Source organism: Melopsittacus undulatus, chromosome 12 (genome assembly GCF_012275295.1).
Source record: "Melopsittacus undulatus isolate bMelUnd1 chromosome 12, bMelUnd1.mat.Z, whole genome shotgun sequence".
Lineage (NCBI taxonomy): Eukaryota > Metazoa > Chordata > Aves > Psittaciformes > Psittaculidae > Melopsittacus > Melopsittacus undulatus.
In genome coordinates this window covers 14,073,672-14,097,041 of record NC_047538.1, presented here as the reverse complement: position 1 = coordinate 14,097,041, position 23,370 = coordinate 14,073,672, and the positions used below count along the sequence as shown (strand labels likewise).

Sequence of the window (23,370 nt, the reverse complement as noted above, 5' to 3'; positions counted from 1 at the left end):
CAGCCAATCACCCCGCGCCAGCACCATGGCCGGCCAATCCTCGCTCGGCCTCTGCTCGGCCTCGCTTCCGCATTGGGCCACGGTTTAGTGACCTCACCGCCGCGAGACCTATAGAAGTGGTAGCACGTTCGGCCAAGGGAAAAAGGTGACCAATCAGAGCAAGCGGCGTGGCACCTCCCAGGGAAGGACGCGAACAGGACAGCGGCGCTTTTACCTCAGCGGCGCCTCAGGGCTGGACGCAGGTGTCGGTCGGGCCCGCGACGCCTGGGATGGACCCTTCCGGCCGGGTCTGGGCCCAGCGGGGCCCGTAGCGCCTCCACCCGCCGGTGCCTTAGCAATCAACCTGGCAGCCGAAGCCCTGAGCACCCCGGGCTGCGCTGACAGGACTCCTCGTGCTGAGAATTGGCTCATATCGGAGTAGAGCAGGCCAGGTTAGTTACAGCAGCCTCTCGTCTGGCAGGTAGGCCAGGCTGTGAGAAAAGTAGTAGCAGGGTCACTTGGACTGATTGCTGAGGACCTTGGGAGAAAACGTGCTGCAAGTATTACTGGTCAGTCGATTACCATGGGAGCAAGGGAAGAATAAATGTCTTCACAGTGAGAGCATTGTCCAACATAAAAGCAGCTCTATAGTTACTAGCTCAGGTACAGGCAATGGTCTAGAGACAGTCTTAGGGAGACAAAACTGGCACACATGGGTCAGTCAGCCTGTGTTACTACATCCAGGACACTTCCAGCTCAGAGCTGACACATTCAGCTCTGCTGCACCCTTCAGTTCTTGTTCTTACAGTTGTGTAGATATGTACTTACCTGGAGATTTACAGACAAATGTGACATAATGCTGAGACCCAAAGGAGATTCATGGTAGTGAACTGTTTTGTATGATGATAGAGTACTGGTCCTGTAATTTCTGGACTATATTAGAGCTTCTGATGATGAGGCATAAATACTATACAAAGAAGAGTGATTACTGTATCATTAGCTGTAGTGATTACATCTTTGCTTTTGGAAGTTTACCTCCTATGATTCAGTCTCTTTTGTGAAGTTTTTCTAACACAAACAGATTATTAAGCTCTATTCAGTATTAAAGACAGCTGCATAAATTTATATACATACTGCCTTCATTGCATATTGCAGACTGAATAAATCTAACCACCCCAAAAAGTCTCCTTTATCAACAGGCAGCAACCATGGACATAGCACACAGGAACTCCTACAATGGTCCATTAGCTTTTGCCTCTGAAACTGCTCACTGTATTGACCCATATATCACATCACAGTCTGGTGGGAGTCTCATGTAACACTGAGGAATACAAAGTAATTTAACAGAGCAAAAGGTTTTGACCTTCTTAGCGGCAGAAGGGCACCTGCCTTGGCACTTAAGTTTTTGTAATGATGGTATTCTGCATGTCCAACAGCAAAGAACTGCAACACTGCAGTCTCTATGACAAGATGATTTAGAAAGCACGTTAATGTTGCTGGCTAGCAGAAACATCATAAGATGCTCAGCTGACTATCTCTTCTACCAGTCCTGGATCTGGGAGGATTTTTCCCCACCCATGTGATAGTCAATTGAATGGTTAGTTTTCTTTATGTTGTTTTTTACCCATTTTATATAGTTATATCTATATCTAAGAAAAATCTCTGACTTAAATGTCAAGCCTGCATTAAAAACAAGCCTGAGTACAAAACTCAGTCACACACAGACTCATTTTTCTGAGGACTAAAACCTCATTTCCTAGTGCCGGAAGTATAATTGCTTGCTCATAGAAAAGCAAAAGATCACCCATTGATAGTCAAATGCCATATTTCTATGTCATTCTAAAAAGCCTTGCAGTTCTGACTAAGACAACAGCTCGCATTTGCTGCTCCTGTTATAAACGGGGCAAAACCAGATGTCTGTGGTTGCCATTTTAGCCGTGGAAAATCAATCATATGGGGCTTTAGCTGGCACCTGTCTATCTTTCTGGGAGGTCGCTCAGTCTCTCTGCATTTAGTGCCATTTACATGGTGCTTCCTACAATGCTTTTCAGTCTTACTTTAGAAACATAATTGGGTTTGAATGGTTGCCAACACAGAACTTCATCAATGCCAAACACCCATAGCAATTAACTGCCACCTTACTGCTACAAGGCCCACTATTGTTTCTAGTAGATTGCTGTAAGCTACAGGTGAAACTGCCACAGAAATTATGTGACAGTGTGCATTGGTAGTGGCAACATCAGCTTTTTTTGATAGGAATCATTACGATTCTTATTTATGGACACAAAATAATCTAACAGTGCTGAAACAGGGGAGAATAAAATGTAACTAAAGTGTTTTCTGCCCTCACTTAACTCTGCAGTCCTTCTGCACACTCAATTTTAAAGGATTTTGAAAACACCTACCCTTTTCACTCAGATGCACCTGTAGGTATAAGCTGGCCTTCCCTGAAAAACACATTTTAGTGGGATTTGGAAGTGCCAAATGCTTTTAGAATTCAGGAATGAAAAATCTGGGGCACAAGAAAACTTCAGAGGTTATATGCTGGCCCAAAGCAACATATTCTAGAAAAGGGTTTTTCCTTCTTTTTATATTGCCCTTGCTAAACATACTGTAAGCTTTCTGTTTGCTTTGTATGACAAAAGCAGTGACTGGCAACTAAAGCAGCACAGCAGGCAACTCTTGGTCTTGATCTGCACCCCAAAAAAGTGCACTGGTGCATCTTTTGGTATCAGATCTCTTTGATTGATGGAGAACACTACATTAACATCATCCAGATTCTTTCCCAGACTGTCACTAACATTAGGCAAAACAGACCAAGCATGGTTCTGAACATCTTAGTACCTGATACAAAAACAAGTCCACATGAGCTCTTCCATTGACTTTTCTCTGTAGCTGGTCCTTTTTCCAATATCAGTAAGGATGAACTATATTGAAATCAAGGGAGTAACAGCAGCAAATCAGGTGTGTAACTGTTCTGCAATTTTTTTCCTGTGCCCTTCTTTCATCCCACACTGATGAACTCTGGTGGTTATAAACCTCATTTCAGATCAAACATTTGTATCCATTGGCATGCCTTACAATAGAGCTCTTCTGTGACCCCTAAGGATAACACAGAGAATAAACAGTAGTAATAACAATAAAATGCTGAGAAATTAAAATGACAAAAAAAATAACTTGCAAAAAGCTTAGGGAATTACAGTTTCTTTTCACTCAGCACAAGATGTTTAAGGACTAGAGACTCAAAACCAGCTATTCAGATTTTGGCATTCAGTAGACAGAATAAGCAGAGTTAGTAAAGAAGAAGACATTTGACAAAAAAAAGTATTGACATACATGTATTTAAATTGAAGAACTTTTCACCTGGGAGAGGTGATTAATTTTTTTATTACTGTCTTCTGTTTCTAGTTTTTGAGGAAGGGCTGCCTTGAAAGCACTGCAGAGTCCTGGTAATCTGTGTCCAGTAACATTGCCAGCATCTTTCAACTCCTCTCTGACACCAGTCCTCAAGATGGAATCTCTCCTCAGAGCTCCAAAAGAATTATCATACATTTCCACTCAACCAGCTGAGATTTTCCAGGTGCTTTCAGTGATTCTGGAAGACAACAATTGCTGTAAGTGATCTGCCAGAGTAATTGACACTCGTAGTAACACTGCTGAGGACTGCCTGTTGTTCTCAATGATTACAGTAGCCTTTTTGTAGAAGGAACTGTTTTGAGATGACATTGAATACTCATGGTTCTACAGCTCTCTCTTCTTCCATGTCTGATAAAATAGGTAGTCCTCCCTGGCTATCATTTGTACTAGTTAATTTTTTAGATGTTGTTTCTCTTGAAGCCCAGCTTTAGTTAGTCTTCCACCTCTCATGGTACACTTTCAGGGAATTTTGGAGGCAGTAGTTCTGTCAATATTTGGCAGAGGAGTGGTATTTTGGCTAGTGGGTTTCTTGGTTAATTCTACTTTGCCAATACTCATTTTCTGTTTACACAGAATCTTTTTGTTTCCCTTTTCTGATGTAAAATTTTGAGATTTATAAGAACTTCAGATTTCCTTGTTTCAGACCTATTAATTTGTGCTTTACAGCCTTATGCCATTACCCTTCACTTTTTTTAAGCCAAACATTCTCTCAAGGTGCATATTTGTAACAGGAACAAACATAAATCCAAGCTACTCTGGAAGTATTTTTCCACAGTTAAATACAGATACACAGATAAAAGTGTATCTGACTGCATTTTCAATGGGACACTTGCCAATCTCCTTGTGCCTTCTGAAAAGCCTGTATCTTCCTAACTGTACTTTTTTTGCTTTCCTACTCCACCCCTTTAGGAAGTAACCTGCTCCTTGTACCTTTAATTAATTTTAATATCTTCTAATCAACATTTGTAAAAATCAGATTCAGGCTTAACTCTGTTTTTGTTTATACAGAGTAAATTGAGACTGATGAAGTTATTTTGAATTTGATTGACATTGTAGTTTTGATGACTTTCTATTTCAGTATAAGAAAGTAAAAATGTAACCTGTGTTACATCATTTCAGGTAGCTTTTAAAGTAATTTTGTGCTTAATGGGATTTGAAGAACTTCTAGATTTTTTATCTGACTCAGTGGTAGATAAATATTCATGTAATTCTGAAAATTCCACTAAAAATCTATTTTATATAAGGATCTTTTATAAAATCATTCACTTTTTGACCTCAGTGAATGTGTTATTTTGCCTAGAAATAATTCCCTCTAGGTACTTTTATCATAAATACAAAAAAATTAACTCCAGATTCTATAATAACTTCCAGAGAAGGCAAACTTAAGTTCTGAGTTTTGATGCAATCAAACAGCTAGTTGAATCAGATAGTCTAGTTTAAGCTATTAAATCCCACACTTAAAGAGCACTCATTTCATTTAATCATCTAGCTGAAGGATTCCCTGTCCCAACTATTTTTTGACCAGGCATCTTTGTATATTTAAAAGACTTCAACGTCAGGCAAACCAGCATCTGGAAAAGGAATGGATAGGCTTTAAATCACCTATACCAAGTCATAAATCACAGATGCTATAGCTTAAATTCAAATTTAAACACTAATCTTTACTCCACATGAGACACTCTGGAAGTAACACAGTGGAAAGTAACCCTCTGAAAAATGAGAAGGTGGATTAAAATGACAATACATAGTCTCTCTAAAGACCAGAAGAGGGGGATTTGCATCAGGGAGGATTTGAGTTTGGTACTTTAACCAAACTTTACATACATTATAGCATGTTGTAATGCAAGTGTCAAATTAATAATAAGGTCACGATGGCAATTTTGCCTTTCACATTAAGCCACCTTGATAGTGCCATGCTCCTTGTCAGGTATTGCCATTATTTTGTGCTGGTGTGAATTCAGATGGTTTCAGAAAGGGGAGAGGGAAAGTGACAGGCACATGGTGTGCAGGGAAGCCATTCAGCTCTTAACAGAGGTACCCTAGATTTTGGCGACTTCAACCCTTTTTATGCAAGAGGGAAGCAGCTGTTAAATGCAGCAGATTCCAAGTCACAAGTAAGGAGTCTAACCATAGGGTTTTGATGGGTTTATCCAGCATTGTAGTTAGTTTTGTATCAGCTTGGAGCAATACTCTTTGCTGCTTCCATCTGGAGTAGCAGCGCTTGCGCTCAGGATCTTCAAGAGCTGCCTATGGGCAGAACACACCCGCTGTGTCCCCTCCCTGCTGGGGATTTGGGCGATTAATTCAGCCAGCATGCCCTGCCACTGCGTGCACCCAGGTTTGTGCATGAACTGCTCAGTTGCTTTCTAAGGTGGGTGTCACAGGAAGGGCTTGGCACCAAAGCGCCCCTGCTTCATCACACAGCTGCACATCCTAGTCTGAGCTCCAGCCCTCCAGAGGAGACCCCCGCAGACACTGTCAAGCACACCCGGTTGTCAGGGAGGCCCGCATGGTTACAGGACCGCTCGGCGGCTGGTGGCAGGGGGGTGCTTGTGCTGACTTCTCGCCATCACTGACAACTACCCCAGCAGACGCAGTCCCCCCCCCCCCCCGCCACAAAATGGCGGCCACGTGCCTGCCTGCGCAACCGCAAAGGCTGCCTCCGCGCACGGCATGCCGGGAGTTGTAGTTCGAGCGGGTACCGCCGGAGAGCCGTGATCCACAGCCAGTCTTGTACCCTCGTCGTGGGTCCGGTGCCCGGAAAGCACCACCCCACACCTTCATCCCTGCCCTGGCCCAAGTTTCCTGAACGACTGAGGAAACACTTTTGTGTCTCACCCTAGTCCGGGCATGTCTGCGAATTCTGGGAAAACTGCAGTGCAGCTCTATTTCATCACTGCTGTTCAGGTTCACTCAGCTCAGATGTTGAAAAATTAACATATGCTAATGAACACATGTGTCTACAGCATTCTTGCACATCACCTACCTCAGTCTCTGCAAAAGACCCCTTATTTTCTTCTCACTTCTCTGCTATGCCTCACCATGGTGTCCTACTTCATGTCCTGCCCTGTCAACTGACCAGACAGTTTTGTATCACAGAATCCCAAGGGTTGGAAGGGACCTCGAAAGATCATCCAGTCCAACCCCCCTGCAAGAGCAGGGTAACCTAGAGTACATCACACAGGAACTTGTCCAGGCGGGCCTTGAATATCTTCAACATAGGAGACTCCACAACCTCCCTGGGCAACCTGTTCCAGTGCTCTGTCACTCTTACAGTGAAGAAGTTCAGTAAAGAAGTATCTGGGCTACAGATTATTTTGGGACTGCAGCCTCAGAGACACATGCTGCATTAGCCTGTTGCATGATCTCCATCTCTTCTGCAAAGGAGACTGGAATGCAGCTCACTGCTACTAAGAAGAGACTGAGAAGGATGCTGACAGCATGAACATAAATATCTTGTTTTTTTCTGAAAACCAACCTCACTAGAAGAATTAAAAGGCTTTAATTTAAGCATTTTTACAGAAGCCACTGAACTTCAAAGATTTTGTAAATGTTTAAAGCTGGGGAAGAGACGACAATGTTGACATCCTTTGATTTAATGAAAAATGGATTTTACTTTGTCTCATTCAAACATCTTTTAGAATTCATACTTTCAACAAAATTTCAAGCAAGGAAAAGACAAACCAAGTCCTACTGTGCTACCATTGTAATCCCAAATGAACTAACTTACTGCAGCCAAGGGAACAATAAAAAGAAAATATATTCTTTCTGTCAACATATCAACAGATGGCTTGTTGGAAGCATTAACTGTTCAGAAACGCTTTTGTGAAATACAGGAAACCTCTAAAACTGCTACTGAAAAACTCAAAGTTCAGGAAAAGAAATTCAAGCTCAAAACCAGTGAAGCAGCTGAGGATGGAGAGAGCTCCTGCTGGTTTCTGCAACTAAGATGAGGTATGGCTGTATTTTGTTTCAGTTAAGCTGGAAGATGCAGCCTGTGCTTAGTACATGTCCTGGCTTATGGGGCTTTGCCAGAAATGCTGGCCAATACTCTCATTCATGTCTTCATTGAAGAGGAAAGATTAAACAGAGGAAGCCTGCCTTGCTTTTCAGCTCCAGGCTGTATTTGTAAGAGACTTTCCTCTGGACTGTGTAGGGTTGGCTGCAAGGGGTATTTTGGCAGCCAGCTAGGGCATGTGGAGGAAACATTGTGCTGGGATCCAAGGGGGTCATGGCACAGTGGCAAAATTTGCTTGCTGGGAAGATTTTGCTTCTAGTCATGGGAAGGAAAGCTGGGTAAACTGGCAGGAAATTGGAAAAGAAAAGTCTCCAGGAACTTCATTCAGTATTTAAGAAGGATGTTACCATTAACAGCTTTAAATGCATACTAAGATTAAGAAGCCTGAGAATCTTTGTCCAAGATTCTTACATAGTGCCTCTCACCTGTGCAGAAGCAAGCACCACTGGTAGTACTAGAAAGAGGCAGGAACCCACAGAGTTTTCATTGGCAAAGGCAGGAGGTACTTGGTTTTGGTTGAGGACATTACTTCAGAGTTGTGCTGACTTCAACTGCTACAGTACCAGCCCTCATCAGTAAGTGAAGCCTTGGGGGAAGGTGGTTTGGCTGTGAGGTTCATCTCCCAGAAGGAGAAGCAAGTACCAGTTGCAAAATATCCACTCTGAAATGCCAAGAGCACTGGAAACCCTTACAGAGCATCAAACACTTCTCTGTAACAGAAACATACAACTATTAAATGATGGAAATGCTCACAGGAATTGCTAGAATGAAAATTTAGCAACTCCTCTACAGCATTTTAGCACAGTTTGTTGGAAATTTCATTCCATACAAGTTTTCCATGATAAAAGGATTCACTAAGGGGCAGAAGGCTGTCTCCCAACCTCACCATGATTTCCTGTAGTCAGTGTTCATTTCCTTGTTAGGGAAGAGTAAGCTCCAGAGGTGACAGCTGATATCCACTCTAAATTAAGCAGAAGTCCCCATGCTGCCCATTTCAGTGCTTATAGGGAGAGCACAGCCTAGGAACCAAATTCTTCCAGGACTAACATTGCCACCCCTCATTCTACTTTTATTTTCCTCCCTCAAAATATCAAAATGTGCTTGCAAACAGTCATCCAAATCTTAGCTGCCCCTCAAAGTGCCCTCAGACTATGGAAAAACATTTTTTCTGCTGCAGAGCCATCCAAGGTGGGAGGCAGAGGTTTTCCCCTCCCAGAGTCCAGTAGCAGTTTGCTACATGGGCTGCAACTGATGATAGCCTGAAGATCAACAGGGCTACAACCTACCTAATTCACTGATTCCAAATTCTTTGTGAGGAAACAGAGATGTAGAACTGCAGAGGTGCTCATGACCAGATATCTTATACCTTAGCTGTGGGTGTAAAAGCTGTGCAGTTCCCTGGGCTGAACTGTGCTGCTTTGTGTCCACGAACTGATGGCTCTTCCTTTGCTGGGAAGGACAGTCAGTCTGGCTGTGCCTGCACATCATGTCCTTCACCTTGGGGCTTGAGTACACTGTCTGTCTCTTGGGAACTGGATTCTGCTGGAAGAGGGAACACCCAGAGGCTTTGGTTTCTTTATGCTAGGACTGTCCAGAGCTGAGAACATGGATGCAGTTGTCATGAAAGACCTAAGTTAGTGTAAATGACTTTGCCTTAGTCATGAATTAAGTAACAGGATGGTCTGTCCATTCCCACAGAAACAACCCTTGAAGCCTTTCTCAGCTGGTTCCATCCCAGCTGCTCTTCCAAGAAGCTTGTGCTTGACCCGATGGCTGCTGCTTCTCTTGTTCAGCCCTCTTACCTGCACATCGGCACAGATTCAGACGTGGAAATCGCCATAACCCACACAAGGGTCCCAGTCACAGCATGATCCCTGCTTCTGGGACAGATTAACAGGATGTTACTCTGGCACTTTCTGAACTGTCACTCAATTCCTGCCCCAAACAGCAGTTTGTTGTGCTCCTTGCAATAGCAGGAGGGGCTGAATATCTTGGGATAACATTGAAGACCAAAAAGGGGTGCCTTCTACTTTGATAGAACTTCATCTTCTTCCGCAGGTAAAAAATGCAGCTGTGAAAGTGAAGTGCTTTCACTTTCATTCTGGTAGGTGAAGAATAGCTTTCCAGCAGTACGAAAAAGCAGTAGTTCAATGCCAGGACAAACATGATTTTACATGCAGCCTGATACAGAGCTGGCTTTCACTCGGCACTGAAGGACAGCACGATAGAAGCTGCCTCTCTGTTCTTCCTGCCCTTCTCCAGCATCAGAAACCGCAGGGACTTCCCGGCCAGGGTTTACTGACCTGCAGCTCTGCCCTCACACCGGGTTCAAGCTGCCCGCAAGCCGACGAGCAGGGGGACAACGTGCCTGACCTGTCGGCAGTGCCAGCCGCGGCCGCCAGGGGCCGCCCCCGTGCTCGCAGCACTGCGGAGGCGCCTGGTTCTGCAGCGCTGCCACCGCTCCTCGCCAGCGAGCTCCCGCCTGGGGCTGCTCGGGAGCACCCGGGGACGGGGGCGATGCGCAACGGGGCGGCTCGGGCAGAGCTCCGCCGCCAGGGCCAGCATCTGCACCCACCCCGGGGCAGCGGTGACAGGGACCGCTGCGCGAGCAGCGACGTCCCTGGGAGCGGGCAGGAGCGGAGGTACGCACTGCCCCGGGGAGAGGGCTGGCGGGGCCTCCTCTGTCCCCGCTGCAACGGGAGCGCAGGGCCCGAGCCGCACCGCGGGAGGCCGCTCCTTTCCGGTTCTCCCCAGGGATATGCGTCTGCCGCCCCACGACCCGCACCATCCTCCTGACGCGCTAGGTGGCGGGATCGGTGGCAGCGAGGTGTCACAGCAGCCTCAGACGCTTGGCACCGCTGCCATTTCCCCGGGCACCGCGGGAGAGGATGGGTAGCGGGGAAAGGAATTTGAAACCCCTCCCCCTGTCGGTTCAGTCAGTTCCCGAAGCCCCTGACCGTTTGCACATCCTCATTTACAGCAACACAGAGTGCAGGCAGGCCTGTGCTCCCGCAAAGAAAGAAAAGCTCCGATCCTCTCTCTGCTAGAGCAAGCAGGTATGGTGTGAGCCGGGAGGCCACACCAAATCCGGCTACTGTGGAAGCTGTGAGACAGCGGCAGGCTGAGGTGGAGCAGGAGGAGTTAGTCAGGGGCTGAGTCACGCTTGGGTTCACCTCCGTTGAGCCAGGCTTTTCCTGTTTGCGTGTGATCTGCAAACTACCGATTGTTCAGATTTTCCCTCCTTTACTTTTTTTTGCTAGGGATGACCTCCAAGAATGCTTCAGGTGAAGCTAATAGTAACTGGAGATGACTTTGGCTACTGTCCTCGGAGAAACCAAGGCATCGTGGACTGCTTCCTGGCTGGTGCAGTATCTAACGTGTCCCTTCTAGTCAACGGAAGTGCTGCAGCAGATGCAGCTGAGCTGGCACGGAGGTAAGCTACTTTCTCTAGCTCCTTTGTGGACAGCCTCCAGAAGCTATCAAAAACCTTGCCTGTAAAATTTCGTTTTCCATAACCCCAGTATAGATGCTGTATCATAGCCTAGGGTGGCATAAGGAAATTATCCCAGGCATACTTACTCGGACTCTTCATAGTAAAACCAATTACCTGCCAGCCATACCTGTAATGGCTCTTTCTCTAGTATTAGCCACTGCACCTTTTTTTCATCAGGATAGAGAGCCACTTACACAATTTGAATAGTAGACTTTGGGTGGACTTTGTTTTCCCACACTTCTGATGCACCATCAGAATGAAAGTCCACGCTACATGCCCAGGCCAAGCTGCTATCCCTAAAACTAGTAAAGCAGGAAAGCACAAGCCTTTAAATCTCATTTAAGTTAGTGCATTTGAGCAAGGCTGAACACAGGGTCACCCAGGTTCATTGCAGAATCCGGGAAAGGTGTGATTCTGCAAGGACTTAGTTACAAATCTAGACAGTGGAAAGCCTGATATTTTTTCCACCCCAAAAGCCTTTTAAACAAATACCCCAATATTTTTATTAATTCTAGGCTTGATAAATCCATCTGTAAAAACTGCATACACAAAAAGAGGGACTATACCTCATACGTGGCACCTTTACTCCTTCAGGAACTTCTCAGAGGTTGCTGGAATAGTTGGCCCTGTAGCAGATCAAATGCTGTGTCAGTCTCATGGACTAGCCAAGTAAATCCTTTAATAGGAAGCATTACTTGTATTTAAAAGGTAAAACTTAGTGTGGGTGAGTGCTTAGAAGCAGGAATATGTTCTGGAAGAGAGAGCAGCAGGGTTGAGAAACAATTTAAAAAAGCAAAAGAGGAAAGGAGCTGTGCTGGTAGTAGAGAACTAAGCCCTTATGCTTCAAATATAGCTGCTGCAGGGGACAGTTTAATGAGATTCATGCTGTCCTTGTTCTCCTTGAGCATCTTTCTTCAATTTGTCTGTGATTTTAGGAGTACTTGGAAATTGCTTGCAGCTTGTAGCTTCTTTGGTGTTGCGTGGTATAGGAAAACCAGGGTGTGGTGTTAGTGGCAAACTAATCTTCTGTTAAAAAGGTTAGAAATTATACACAAACATTGAGAGAGGAACTGCCTCTGGGATGATAAGAGGAGACACTGTTGGGATGACTAAAATCCTGTTAGTAAACAAAACAAATTAAATGTAAAACATGAAGATAAAGCCAGCACTTCTCAGACACAGAGGCACTATGGAAGGCTTTAAGCCTCAATGCTCTGGTAATGTCCTCAGCTATTTTAGCCATGGTCTTTAGCAGGCTTTTAAATATAGAATCCACCTGGCCTCATTTCCATAGTCAGAAAATAGGCCATGGAGGTTTAAAAACCATCTTGAATCCAGTTCACGACACTTGTGCTGACAGCTGATACAGGTGTGAAAAGCCAGGACAGCAGAAGATGCAACCTGCTGCTGTTCCATTCTTTTGGGGGGTAGTTTTGAATTGTGTCAATGAAATGGATTTAAATCTATTTCTGACAATATAAGCAGGGTGATTCTGGGGACATCGGTCAGCACTGAAAATCAACAGCCCAGGTTCTGCAATTCCTCATTTGTGTAACTCTGTACAGCTGTATTCAGCCCTACTCACCCACAGGTTTGCCAAAAAGGGTTGATCATGTTCTAATTCAGGTGCTGGTAGTATACCTTAATTGGTACCTGTGCATGCACCCACCCCTGAGATACTTGTTCCTTTATTGCAGAGGTTCACACAAAATCTTTTTAGACACAGGTGTCCAATAAGTCAGACTGACTGGAAATGTCACTGAATCCTCCTCATCTTGTGGTGTAAAAATGGAGAAGTGTAACTGTTGCTTGACTGCCTTGCTACAGTTGCTCTCTCTTCTCCTTGCTTGGTGTTGTCTCCCATCCCACTGTGAATATTGAGGCTTTGCAACATTTTGTGGTTTATGGGATGAAAGCCTGCCCTGTTTTTTGATCCTCTTTTATCTTTCTCCACAGAGCCCAACTAAGTAAATATTATGTATATACACAATATAAATGCACACATGCATATATGTTTAACTCCATAACAGACATTTCAGCCTTGAACAGTGGTATAAGCAGAGACTGGATCTATCACGTATCACGACAGTTCTTCTTAAGCACTTCATGCTGCCCTACAATACTAGGACTCAATATCCTTCAAAAAGGATTACAGTTCCTCTGAAATTCCATTGCTCCCTTCATTTCACAATAATTCTGTAGGCTTCTAGGTATATCAGAAACCCTGTTTTGATTAGAAGTGTTAGCAGAAATGTGATGGTAGTCAGATCTTTGTACCAGCTCTAACACAAACTAATTGCAAACCAGCAGAACCAAGCAGTAAATAATACACCTTCCCTAACATCTAGGTTCTGGATCTTGGGGACTCCACTTACTTGAGGCAAAAGAGAAGTTTCAGCATCCTGTATCATCAGGCCTGATCCATCACCAAATTACAAACCTATTGATAGAGACTGCTGGAGCAGTACATAACCAGAGCAGCAGACTGCCATTGTGCGGGTTGTACTTCAGTAACTCGCAACTTTTTTCCTCATGGGGCATAGACTGGCTGCATCTTCATGGTTATCCATATAATACTGTCTCAATTTTCTACTTATCAAGCCCCACCTTGAACTCAGCCAGTCTTCACAGTGATTATTCCAGAGCCTCTCCCTGAGATTGGAAGGGTTATTTTGTATCTGAAAGTAATAGGTTCATTTTTCCTTAGAAATATAGAAAAAGCAGAAATAGACCTAAGATTGTTTCCTGCCATATCTCTCCCTTTTTATCAACCAGCTTAGTTGTGACTGTTAGTGCCCTTTTCCAGATGATTATATAAAAAAAATTGATGAAAAATGACATATTTTAAAATACAACTTCAGTCTTCATGCTTCTTTTTTGCAGTTTAAATGCTGAACATCGGCTACACAAAAGCTGAAGCCCCCACAACATCTGGGTACATTTAGCAGAAGAATCTAACAAAACCACATTTAATTGCTGTCTATGTTTTCACTTCCTTTCCCATCAACACTAATTGCAAAATGTGTGTGTAAATTGTGACATAATTCTGACCCTCCCAAGTCAACATCTGACTAATCCAGAAATCTCTCATGCTTTCTCATCACCCTTTTATTTGACTGTTTATCACCTGGCAGACAGTTCCACAGCTGAACTGTGTTTGAATTAGAGGTGGGATTCCAGCTGAGGCCTTAAACTAGAATCCAAGATCAGATTAACTCTACTGGCAACAGCACTTTTTGCTGATGTAAGGTCACGGACACAGGAGCTTCAGTTGATACAAAGATGTAATTAAAAAGAAAGTCCCATCCTTTAGCTATGTTACAGTACCAGTTCTTAACAATAGAGAGGCTTTGGGGTGTTTCTTCCAGCAGAAATAAGTCCTTAGCAGTAGTGGAGCAAGACAAGATGCTATTTGATCTACAGTTAGATCTTACCGTTTGCTGAAGGGTGAAAGTGGGGTGGTAGGGAAGCATGCAAATGCCAACACGGAGAACGTGAGAGGTCTACTTTTTCTGCACAAAGCACAGCCTGGCTTTGTCTGACTTGAGATACTTAGATGTTTACTGGAGCAGGATGTCTAGATACAGATATTTACTTGAGGTTCTTCATTGTGTCACGCTTGGGCTGAAACCCGATGAACTGGTAATTTCCTGGATAAGGACACAAACAGGACGTTGAAAGTGGGATCTGTTTGTCCATGAAGGAAAAGGGCAAGTGCCCTGCTTATGCTGCAGTATGCAGCCTTCAGCAAGACAATTGGGCCTGTGCTCAGCAAACTGCATGATTCCCACCACAGCCACTGCTCCCAGGAATACAGGGCCTGAGCAGAGTCCCTGCTGCAGCCAGGCAGGGCTCAGGGCGCTGTTACTCATCCACCAAGCTCAGAAATGTGCAAAGCCAGTGGGCACTTTAAAGTGTGACTCAGTATAGTAACAGTTTCTGGGGACCCTTTACTGCTAAGGATATGAATGAACAGGGATTGCAACTGTACAAAAGCCCATTTCCTTAGCAGAGACATTTGTTCAGAGCTCTAGTGTGGCAAAACAAGCAACTACTTGAAAAGGAAGCAGTTTAGCTGATTGCATTTCCTCTCTCTATTTGATGACTGGGTTGGGCTTGCTGTCTCAGAAATCTTGCCAGACTGAACTCTTTGTTGCCCCTTGTAGCATTTGTTGTAAGAGGCTATCCTTTCCAAGATAGTCCCCTATCTTGGCTTTTCTCCATGCCTTTTTTATACAATACATCTTGCCTTGGCATTGCTCTTTGGTTGCAGAAGCTACATTTCAGTGGTGAGAAGACCTATGGAACAAGAGTTAGTCCAATGTGTGTAAACACGGAAGAAAACCTGTTGGTTCAGTCTTAAAGCTCAAGCCTTTAGTCAGCGCAGAGCATGACTGGAGCCGTTTCTTCCAAGGTACAGCCTTGGCTAATTACTATAACGCTGTAAGTTTTGCTCATGCTTTCATCTGATTGCACTCAGGATATCAGATACTCATGCAGTGTCAGGACTATTAGGAATGAACACGAGGCACAGGACATTTGGTGCTGAATCAGAGCATCATCTGGCTTACTGGATCCAAAGGAAAGGCACATATTTAAATACAGGAAAATGCTATCTAGCAACAGAATCCTGCTGTGGTGTCCTTCCCATATCCTTACAGCCTTCCCAGCATGCCTGCTTCTGTGCATCTCCCACAGGGGAATATTTCTGATCAAGTTCCTCACATGCTGTGTTTTGAGTTTTGGTTTCAGTCCCTGCATTCGAGATCCTTTAAACACTAGTAGTTCCTCTTTAGATGCCTCAGCATAGACAGTCTGTCAAACCAACCAGGACTAACTCTAAGAGAAAACTATTAAGATATTCAGCTGGTGTTAGCCAAAGCTCCGAAACATGCTCTAATGTTACAGTCAGAGTCTCCCCTTACAGCAAGAACAAGGGCAGCTCTCTCTGCACTTCCACATTCTGTGCATTCCCCAGCTCTGGGGCTGGTTTCAGCTCAGGCGGAGGAGCAGCTCTAATGTTCTGCAGTGCAGTGCTTGGCTCCTTGGTGTCCCACACCTGTCAGAGGGGCTTGCCTTTCCTAGAAATAGCTTCCCTGACAGCATGTGAGGCATTGCACAATTGGAGGTAGTTCATCTGATGCTCCTGGGAGACAACACTGAAAGGCTCAGCTGTTCATTTCTTGCCCTCCCACAACACATGAGGAGGAGGGTGCTCAACAAAAAATCTCCCATCTGCTGATTCATGGTAACACATGAATCCTTTTTCTTGTAGACAGCAGTGGCTGTGGTACAAATAATGCTATCAGCTGATGCAGCTAGAGCTTCCCAGAGACATGATAAAGAATCTGGGGTGGACTTACAAAACAAAACCATGGGCTCCCCTTCTGCCTTTGGGCTTATGAAGAGTGCAAAGCAGGTCACAGGATGAAGAAGTCCTCTTGCCACAGCACTCCTGCCCTGTGGCTGCCTCCTACCCTACCATCAGCTATCTGCTGAAGAGCCCCCACTCCAATGGCAGCATCTTTCAGTTCTTGTATTAGCAAGGAGTTAGTGTGAACATGTCATGTGCTGAGGCCCCATGTATGAAAACAAGATGAACATTTATCATATAGTCAGGCTCTGCTGCAGAAAACAGAAGTCAGAAAAGCCAGAGAGGACCTTTCTCTCCACAAGATGTTTTGCTTCATTAAGCAAATATTCAAGCTCCCTAATCGTAGAGTGCACTGGAAAGACACGGACTCATTTTGTTTCACAGAGCTGTCCATACAATTTGACTCATAACATTTATGTCTTTGAGAAGGAGCAGTATCTAGCAACAGACTATACCATCCACCTGGAGCATGAGAGATGGAAGAGCCAGGAAAAAAAGTTTCAGACCTGCAAGGGCCAAAGCCTTAGGATCAGAAGAAGCTAAATGACTTGCTTAGTCCAGCCCATCCACAGACCTGTCCCAAATGACTCGGTGCTTCACTGGTCAGCTTCAGGGCAGCAGACAGAAGGGGAAAATGTTTTTTGCACACTTTGCCTAAATGGGGATTGCTTTTGTTTTCCCAGTTGTTGTACAAGGGCTGTAATAGGAACAGGCCATGCCCAGTTTTAACAGCTCCATGCAGAAGTTCCAGGAAGGGTTTAAAGCATCACAGACTTTCTGCCTTGAAATTAAGTCTGCATCATGACTCAAGACTGGGCAGCAGAGGAACACTGCAGTTCTGCCATTTACTTACTGGGGCAGCCAGAGGCCGGGGGTTGTCTTGGGAAAAGTTTCAACGCATCATTTTGGATGCTGATTCTGAAGATTTCCAGAAGTACCAATGAAGCTCAGCACAAGTCTGAGCACCCACAGGCCCTGTTTTTATCGTAGGGGAATCCGTGGCATAGACTAAGACAGAAACCCAGCACTTTTAGAAGAGCCTGTGGCTGAGGGGAGCTCTGCAAATGCACTGCACCGTTTCTTTTCCTTTTTTTAAATGTTGCGGAGTGCAACTAGTAAATAAACTGTACCCTTGTAATACTTTAGCAAGGCTCTATTCTTATGCTGGGCCTCCCTGCAGTAATCCTTTATGCCAGAGGGATGCACAATTCAGCCTTGTCACTCAGTGAGTGATCATCTGCACCAGTAGACAGAAATCCAGACACTGCAGGCAGTTCCAGCTGCAGCCTCTTGGACCCTTTAAGGAAACCCTTAAAATCAGACAGCATTTACACTTGTAGCCTATGCTGCTGCCATAACAGCTGCCATGGGCACTGTTTATATATGACTGGATTCTACTTAGGGGAAGCTTTATAAGTTGTCAGTTAAAACTCAGACGTTTCATAAATGTAGCATCTTTAATAGGGTGAACAACTTGAGGGAATACCTAGCAAAGGCTAATGAAAGTGCTTTAGAAAGGGTTTCAAGGTCCACATTTTTCTGCCAGTTACTAGTAGCATTCAGGTACAGTACTCAGTCTCAGACACCTCATGGCTGCTCTCCCCATATGCGTCAGGGTGGGAACAGAGCTGGAAGTCTCAGAGACTGGTCCTTGGCAGATGGCAAAGTGATTCTACCTGGAGATACTCTGCTCTGGTTAGTGTTGCTCTGCTTTCCTTTCTAGATGGGCAGAGATACAGATGTACTCCAGTGAGCACACGACCACTTTTTGGATCAGTCTAAATCTTTCACTGCTATCTTCTGCCTTCAGGCACAATAAGAGTGGTAGAGGTGCAAAGCTTAACAGATATTTTATTCCTGTTACAGATACAACATCCCAATAGGCCTCCATGCCAACCTCTCTGAAGGCTCTCCTGTGTGTGAGGCGCTCAAAACAAACTCTTCTCTGCTCAACCAAGATGGATTTTTCCATGGGAAAATGGGATTCAGAACAGCACTATCAAAAGGTCTCCTGAATATGTCAGAGGTAGGAGAAAGCCATATACAATCATGGAACTTGCTTTCCTGACATGGATCAGTCTGCCCTTATCCCAGCATGTAACAGCTGAAGATCTCCCCTAGGTCCTAGCTGTGAGTAATCTTAGAGATGAATCTTGAATCTGGGCAGCTGGAGCTGGTTTTCTGGGTCCTTAGCCTAATTCTGCCAGAGGCTGCAGGCTTTGAGAACTCATTTCTCCCTGCTTCAGTGCCTGCATAAGCTAATGTCCTGTTAAACTACTTATCTGAGGGGACAGAAGGGGCATTGAAACAGATATTTACAAAGAACCTAAGCGTTTGTAAAGGGAAAATGACAGAAGTGCTAAGCAGGCAGTAAGGCTTTCATCACTTCATGAGAGGTTTTTGTTCTCTTGTGAGATGGCTGGTTTTGTCCCATGAGAAGGATGCATGGTGATCAAAACTGCCTATGGGATATGAGCAGCCATTTCCCCATTCATTCTAAAAGGAAATGGCTATTCAAATATCCAGTATTTCTAACATAGAAAATCCCAGTGTTGCACCATCCACATAAACAGTATGACAGACATCATGCCTAGGGGAGGTTCTGGGCACTGCATGTCCATTTAAACATCACAGCACTTTCTGCCTCCCAGAGCCGTGTCATAAGTAGGAGCCAGCAGGTCTCCCTTGCACCCTGCTGAGAAGGCTTACTCTGACCCTTCTCTACTGTGCAGGTAAAGCAGGAGCTAAAGGCCCAAGTGGAGCTGTTCCATGAGCTGACAGGTCACCTACCTCCTCACATGGATGGGCACCAGCATGTCCATGTCCTCCCAGGTAAGAAAGGAGTTCTCTTCTTCCCAACACTGCAGAGATGAGAGTCTGCCGAGACTGGATTCCCCTTGCCACAGCTCCTTGGTTGCGCAGTAAATCTCACTGCACAATACCCACTCTACAATTGCAAATAATGTTCCTACCTGGGCCTCGGTTAGCTGCTTGGTGATCTGGGTCTTTCTGTAGCATCACAAGGGGATTAATGGCACAAATGGCTCAGGTTACACCTTTTCCTCCTAAGACTGGTAATTCACCTCAGCATCCTAATTGCATGCTCCTGCCCACATGAAGGAGTCCAGTAGCAGACTGTTCAGTTTAAACTGGAAAGCCTGGGTCTTTCAGGTGCTACAAGAACTCTATCCTGTTAGTTTTGTTTCCACACTGATGTCTGTCTACAGGTCTCAGCATGCTTTACAGAGATAGGCAAGTACCTTTAGTCCCTGTTCTGAAAATAAGGTAATTGTGGTACAGAGATGGAAAACAGAAAAAAGCCACCCAGATTTCCCCACTCCAGCACTCAGCTGCCTGTGGATGTCATTGCTCTTAGCTTATCCTCACACCAAACCTGGCTGTGCAGGGACTTGACGAAGAACTTGTTCCTGGCAATGCAGTCACCTCTGGTGCACTTGAAGACCAGAGCTGCTAAGGTAGAAGGGGGTTGCTGGGCCAAATGCTCAGGTGTGAAAGGAAAAACAAGGCACCTACACAGATGTTCAGGGAGTAAAGCTTCCAGTACAGAAAGCATCTCACATCCAGATGAAGAAAACCATTTCAGCTGAAGCCAAATAGGATTATATTTTCTTTAACATGGAACGGAAAGATGTCTCTGTGCTAACAGCTTGCAGGGACCTGATGAGCTGGTTATGTGATTCCTGACCAGTGTCTGTGTTTTCACTCCCAGAGGTCAGGCACATATTTGCAGAGGTGTTAGAGGAATATGGGATTAAGTACACACGTGTCCCAATAGAGCCAGGCCTCCATAAATGTGACTGGATTTTACCATCCCTGATGGAGTTTTACCTGGGAGTGGAAGAGGATTCTTTTAACACAGTGGATGTGTTTACAAGTCATGGAATAAGGTAAGACAGGCATTACTCATCCGTTTTGTAGTAAAGCTTTAAGATCTTATCACCTCCTGATAGCACCTTTCCAGAACTGAACACCACCTTTCTTTCCACCTTGGGGCTTAGAAGAAGGGTCAAGAGGAGAACAAAAGTGCTGGGGGCACTAGGGCTTAGTTAAATTTTGTTCACACAGAGATGATTCACTTCTCACCTTGAAGGAAATCTTTCCAGGGCATGTTTCTCAGGCATTCTAGTGAAGCTGGCATGGCAGGAGGATGAGTGCTGCATTGACGCTGCATCAGAGGGGAATTCTGAAAGTATAGTCCAGGGAAAGTTTTCAAGAAGTAACTTTTTTTAGTGGAGAAAGGGATTTAAATAGCAGGAAAAAGGCTAATTGGAAAGAAGTGTTTGCTGTTAAGGGAAGGCAAGTCCAGTGTTCTGCCGTTGTTATGGCTTTGATATACTTTAGCAGAATGCACTCTTAGCAGGTTGGTTTCTGTTTTATTTCAGTCACTTTTTTTGTTTCCCCTTAGCCAAGGGTTATTAACCAGACATGGCTATTGTTCAGGCTTTAATTGGCTGGGTGAGTATATTGATAGCTTAGAATTGCTCAGTTTAGTTCTCTCTTCCCTCTTGTACCAACAAAATGCACCTGCAAGCTCACAGCTGCCAAACCACCTTTGTGCTGTCACACAGCACATGTAAATACAGTAATAATGGCAGTGCTGGGGCTTTGCTGGGCCTGTCTGTCAGACTGAACCCCCTTCCCTCTTTTCTGTTTGAAGTTTTAGCTTAATTTTGATTCCCAACCCACAGGATGTAACACACTTTTCCTAACCACCTTGTTAGCATTAATATCAGTGTTCCCTCCTCTGGCTACAGGTGGCCAGACATTTACATAGGGTTGACCACCATGGGCAAGAACATGTCTGTCAGTAACATCTGGAGCGCCATCGACAGTGCCATCACAGAGTTCACGTCCAAGGCACCCTCACCCACAGACCCAACACCACAGAGCAGGACCGTAACAATCGAACTGATGGTGCATCCCGGGTACCCCAGTGTCCCACCTGTCGGCGGCTGTGGGGAAGGACCGGATGACTTCTCGCAGTCCTGGGAGCGCCTCCATGAACTCCAGACATTAATCAATCCAGAGCTGCAGAGCCATTACAAAACCAGGAACATTCAGCTTTGTTCCTTCAAAGATCTTTAGGCAAGTGACCACACACACCATTGTTCAGACTTGCAAGACAGTTACCAGTGCAATACCTCCTGGTGCAGCTGACAGGAGAATGAACAGCCTGGGGACAGCAGCAGTGTTCGTGGAAGAACACCACTGTCAGCAGCTACAGGTAGCGCCCTGGTGCCCTGACCAGCAGGTTTTAGGCCACAGCCCCTGCTCTGAAGGTGACAGACCTCTCCTGCACCCCATAGCCCTGCGCCCCTCCAGCACAGTGTGGCAGCCAAGGCCCAGCCCTCTTCCCAGGGCCCAGCTCCTACGACACAAGCAGTACAAAGATACGCACTGCTGTGAGACCAAGGAGCACACAGTCACCACCTTGCTTGTATCTGGTGAGACACACACAAAGGTACACACTATACTGCCTTCAAAGCATCTCGTCAGAATAGTCAGATCATGTCTTCAGCATGGTGGCATCTGCAGCCACATCCCACATACAGCCCCAGCCAGCAGGGATTACAGCTCTTCCCATTTACGCTGCCTTTTGGCATTAAGCCACTGCAGGACAGTAACATCAGCCACAGCCTCTTTGGAGAAGCTTTCCTTTTTTTCCTTTCTGGATGACTTTGCAAGAACAGCAACTGTTGAGCCATCTGCTATTTCTGTCACTGCTGTACATGAGAGCTCCCCAGCAACTGTTCCTGCGCTGCCCACTGCCTCTCAGGGAAAATGCATGGGACATATGCGGACCAACCACAAGCAAGTTTCCAAATGGAGAAGGTGCATGTGTTTGTCCATCTTTATGTCTATCATCAGGGTGTTTGAACTTAAACAAGTCCCAGTAGTCCCTACAGGTCTAACTGCTGCCCTGCTGCTGGCATGCCACTTTCACAGGGGAAGAAATATTTTTGATTGTTTATGCTCATTTTCTGCCCAAACGTGATCTATTTAATGTAATCATTATTGGCTAAACAGTTTTGTCTTTAAATACTAAAAGTGTCAATATGATCATCATTCTTTTAAGTAAAAAATAAACTCAGGTCTTTTTCTATTGTAATGCTACAGGAGGGTTTTGCTTTTAGTTATAGCTGAAGGGAAAAGTAAACCCACTCACCTGCTGTTGCAGCTGCTGAGACACCTTGTTGTGTTCATAATGGACCTGTCTGACCCCTCTGCAAAACAGCTGAGGAAGGCTTTTCCCTGCACAGGTATCAAAAATAACAGCAGGGCTGCTTTAAAAATGTTTCCAGGTTCCTTCTTAAGGTATCATCACAGAATTAATTTGATACAAGTTTGTTTTTAACACCCCCTCTGGCAGCACCAAAGAGCCGAGTCTTTTGATGTGACTCGATGGCTGAAGCCGGGCCTGTCGGTGTTCGACGTCGAAGTTCCTGCTCTGTGGTAACAGAGAATGAATAAACCCCGGGAGGTACCAGATCTGCTCGGAGCAGCCGCGGCCCCCGGCACAGCAAAGCCCGTGAGAGCCATCTAGTGACTGACGGTATTTTGCTATCGGTAGGGATAAACCCCGGTTGTTTAATACCAGAACCCACCTTACAATCTTTGACTGTGTTCTGATGGACATCTGTTAACATTTAAGTGGCTCCAACCGATGCATGTGCTCTCATCACAGCCATCAGGACATTACCCCGCACTGAGCTCTGTTAGCCGAACACTGAAACATGACAGCAGACTTACTTCGGTTACATTTTGCAAATTAAATGAACAGCATTGAACCCGGAGTGTTCTTTTAAATGCAGGGGAGTTTTAAATAGAGAAACTAATAAAGAGCTACTAAAAGATTTTGAAATAGGGAACTTTTGCCTAAAGCACACAGAGATAAAGGAGGAAGTTCCTCAGTGGTTCTAGAGCATCACTCTACCAGAATACTTAAGTCTAAATCCCCCCTTTCTGAAAAGAAAACCATGCCACAAAGCCTTTGAGAGCAAATTTTTATTAGGGTAGCAGAATGGAATTGCAGGAAGCCTATACCAGTACTCCTGGGTGTAGTTTCAC

At 45.0% G+C, this 23,370-nt stretch overlaps 1 protein-coding gene and 2 long non-coding RNA genes across 4 annotated transcripts; 2 read left to right on the top strand and 1 right to left on the bottom strand.

Annotated features, from left to right (window-relative positions):
- Nucleotides 1–222: 222 nt before the first annotated feature.
- LOC117436867 (uncharacterized) lies at nucleotides 223–9,590 on the top strand. The gene is made up of 3 exons (XR_004550195.1): nucleotides 223–431; nucleotides 3,388–3,593; nucleotides 9,113–9,590. It is a non-coding gene; the product is annotated as an uncharacterized lncRNA (long non-coding RNA).
- LOC115946303 (uncharacterized) lies at nucleotides 3,377–19,357 on the bottom strand. 2 transcript variants are annotated; one of them, XR_004080405.2, is made up of 4 exons: nucleotides 19,072–19,357; nucleotides 14,342–14,557; nucleotides 11,474–11,533; nucleotides 3,377–3,574 (listed from the first exon to the last, which is right to left on the bottom strand). It is a non-coding gene; the product is annotated as an uncharacterized lncRNA (long non-coding RNA). The 2 variants fall into 2 exon arrangements; XR_004550194.1 differs by lacking the exon at nucleotides 14,342–14,557.
- On the top strand, nucleotides 9,965–23,090 carry YDJC (YdjC chitooligosaccharide deacetylase homolog). The gene is made up of 6 exons (XM_031047891.2): nucleotides 9,965–10,056; nucleotides 10,675–10,847; nucleotides 18,148–18,307; nucleotides 19,014–19,113; nucleotides 20,012–20,189; nucleotides 21,057–23,090. The coding sequence occupies exons 2-6, from the start codon at nucleotides 10,690–10,692 to the stop codon at nucleotides 21,385–21,387; spliced, it is 927 nt and encodes a 308-aa protein (XP_030903751.2). The 5' UTR covers nucleotides 9,965–10,056; nucleotides 10,675–10,689; the 3' UTR covers nucleotides 21,388–23,090.
- The last annotated feature ends 280 nt before the right edge of the window (nucleotides 23,091–23,370 follow it).

Excerpts from the sequence above, each read along its gene's own strand:
- YDJC (XM_031047891.2), top strand. The coding sequence starts at position 10,690 with ATGCTTCAGGTGAAGCTAATAGTAACTGGAGATGACTTTGGCTACTGT. Across the intron at positions 18,308-19,013 it reads GTCTCCTGAATATGTCAGAG|GTAAAGCAGGAGCTAAAGGC; the intron begins GTAGGAGAAAGC and ends TCTACTGTGCAG. Across the intron at positions 20,190-21,056 it reads TTTACAAGTCATGGAATAAG|GTGGCCAGACATTTACATAG; the intron begins GTAAGACAGGCA and ends CTCTGGCTACAG.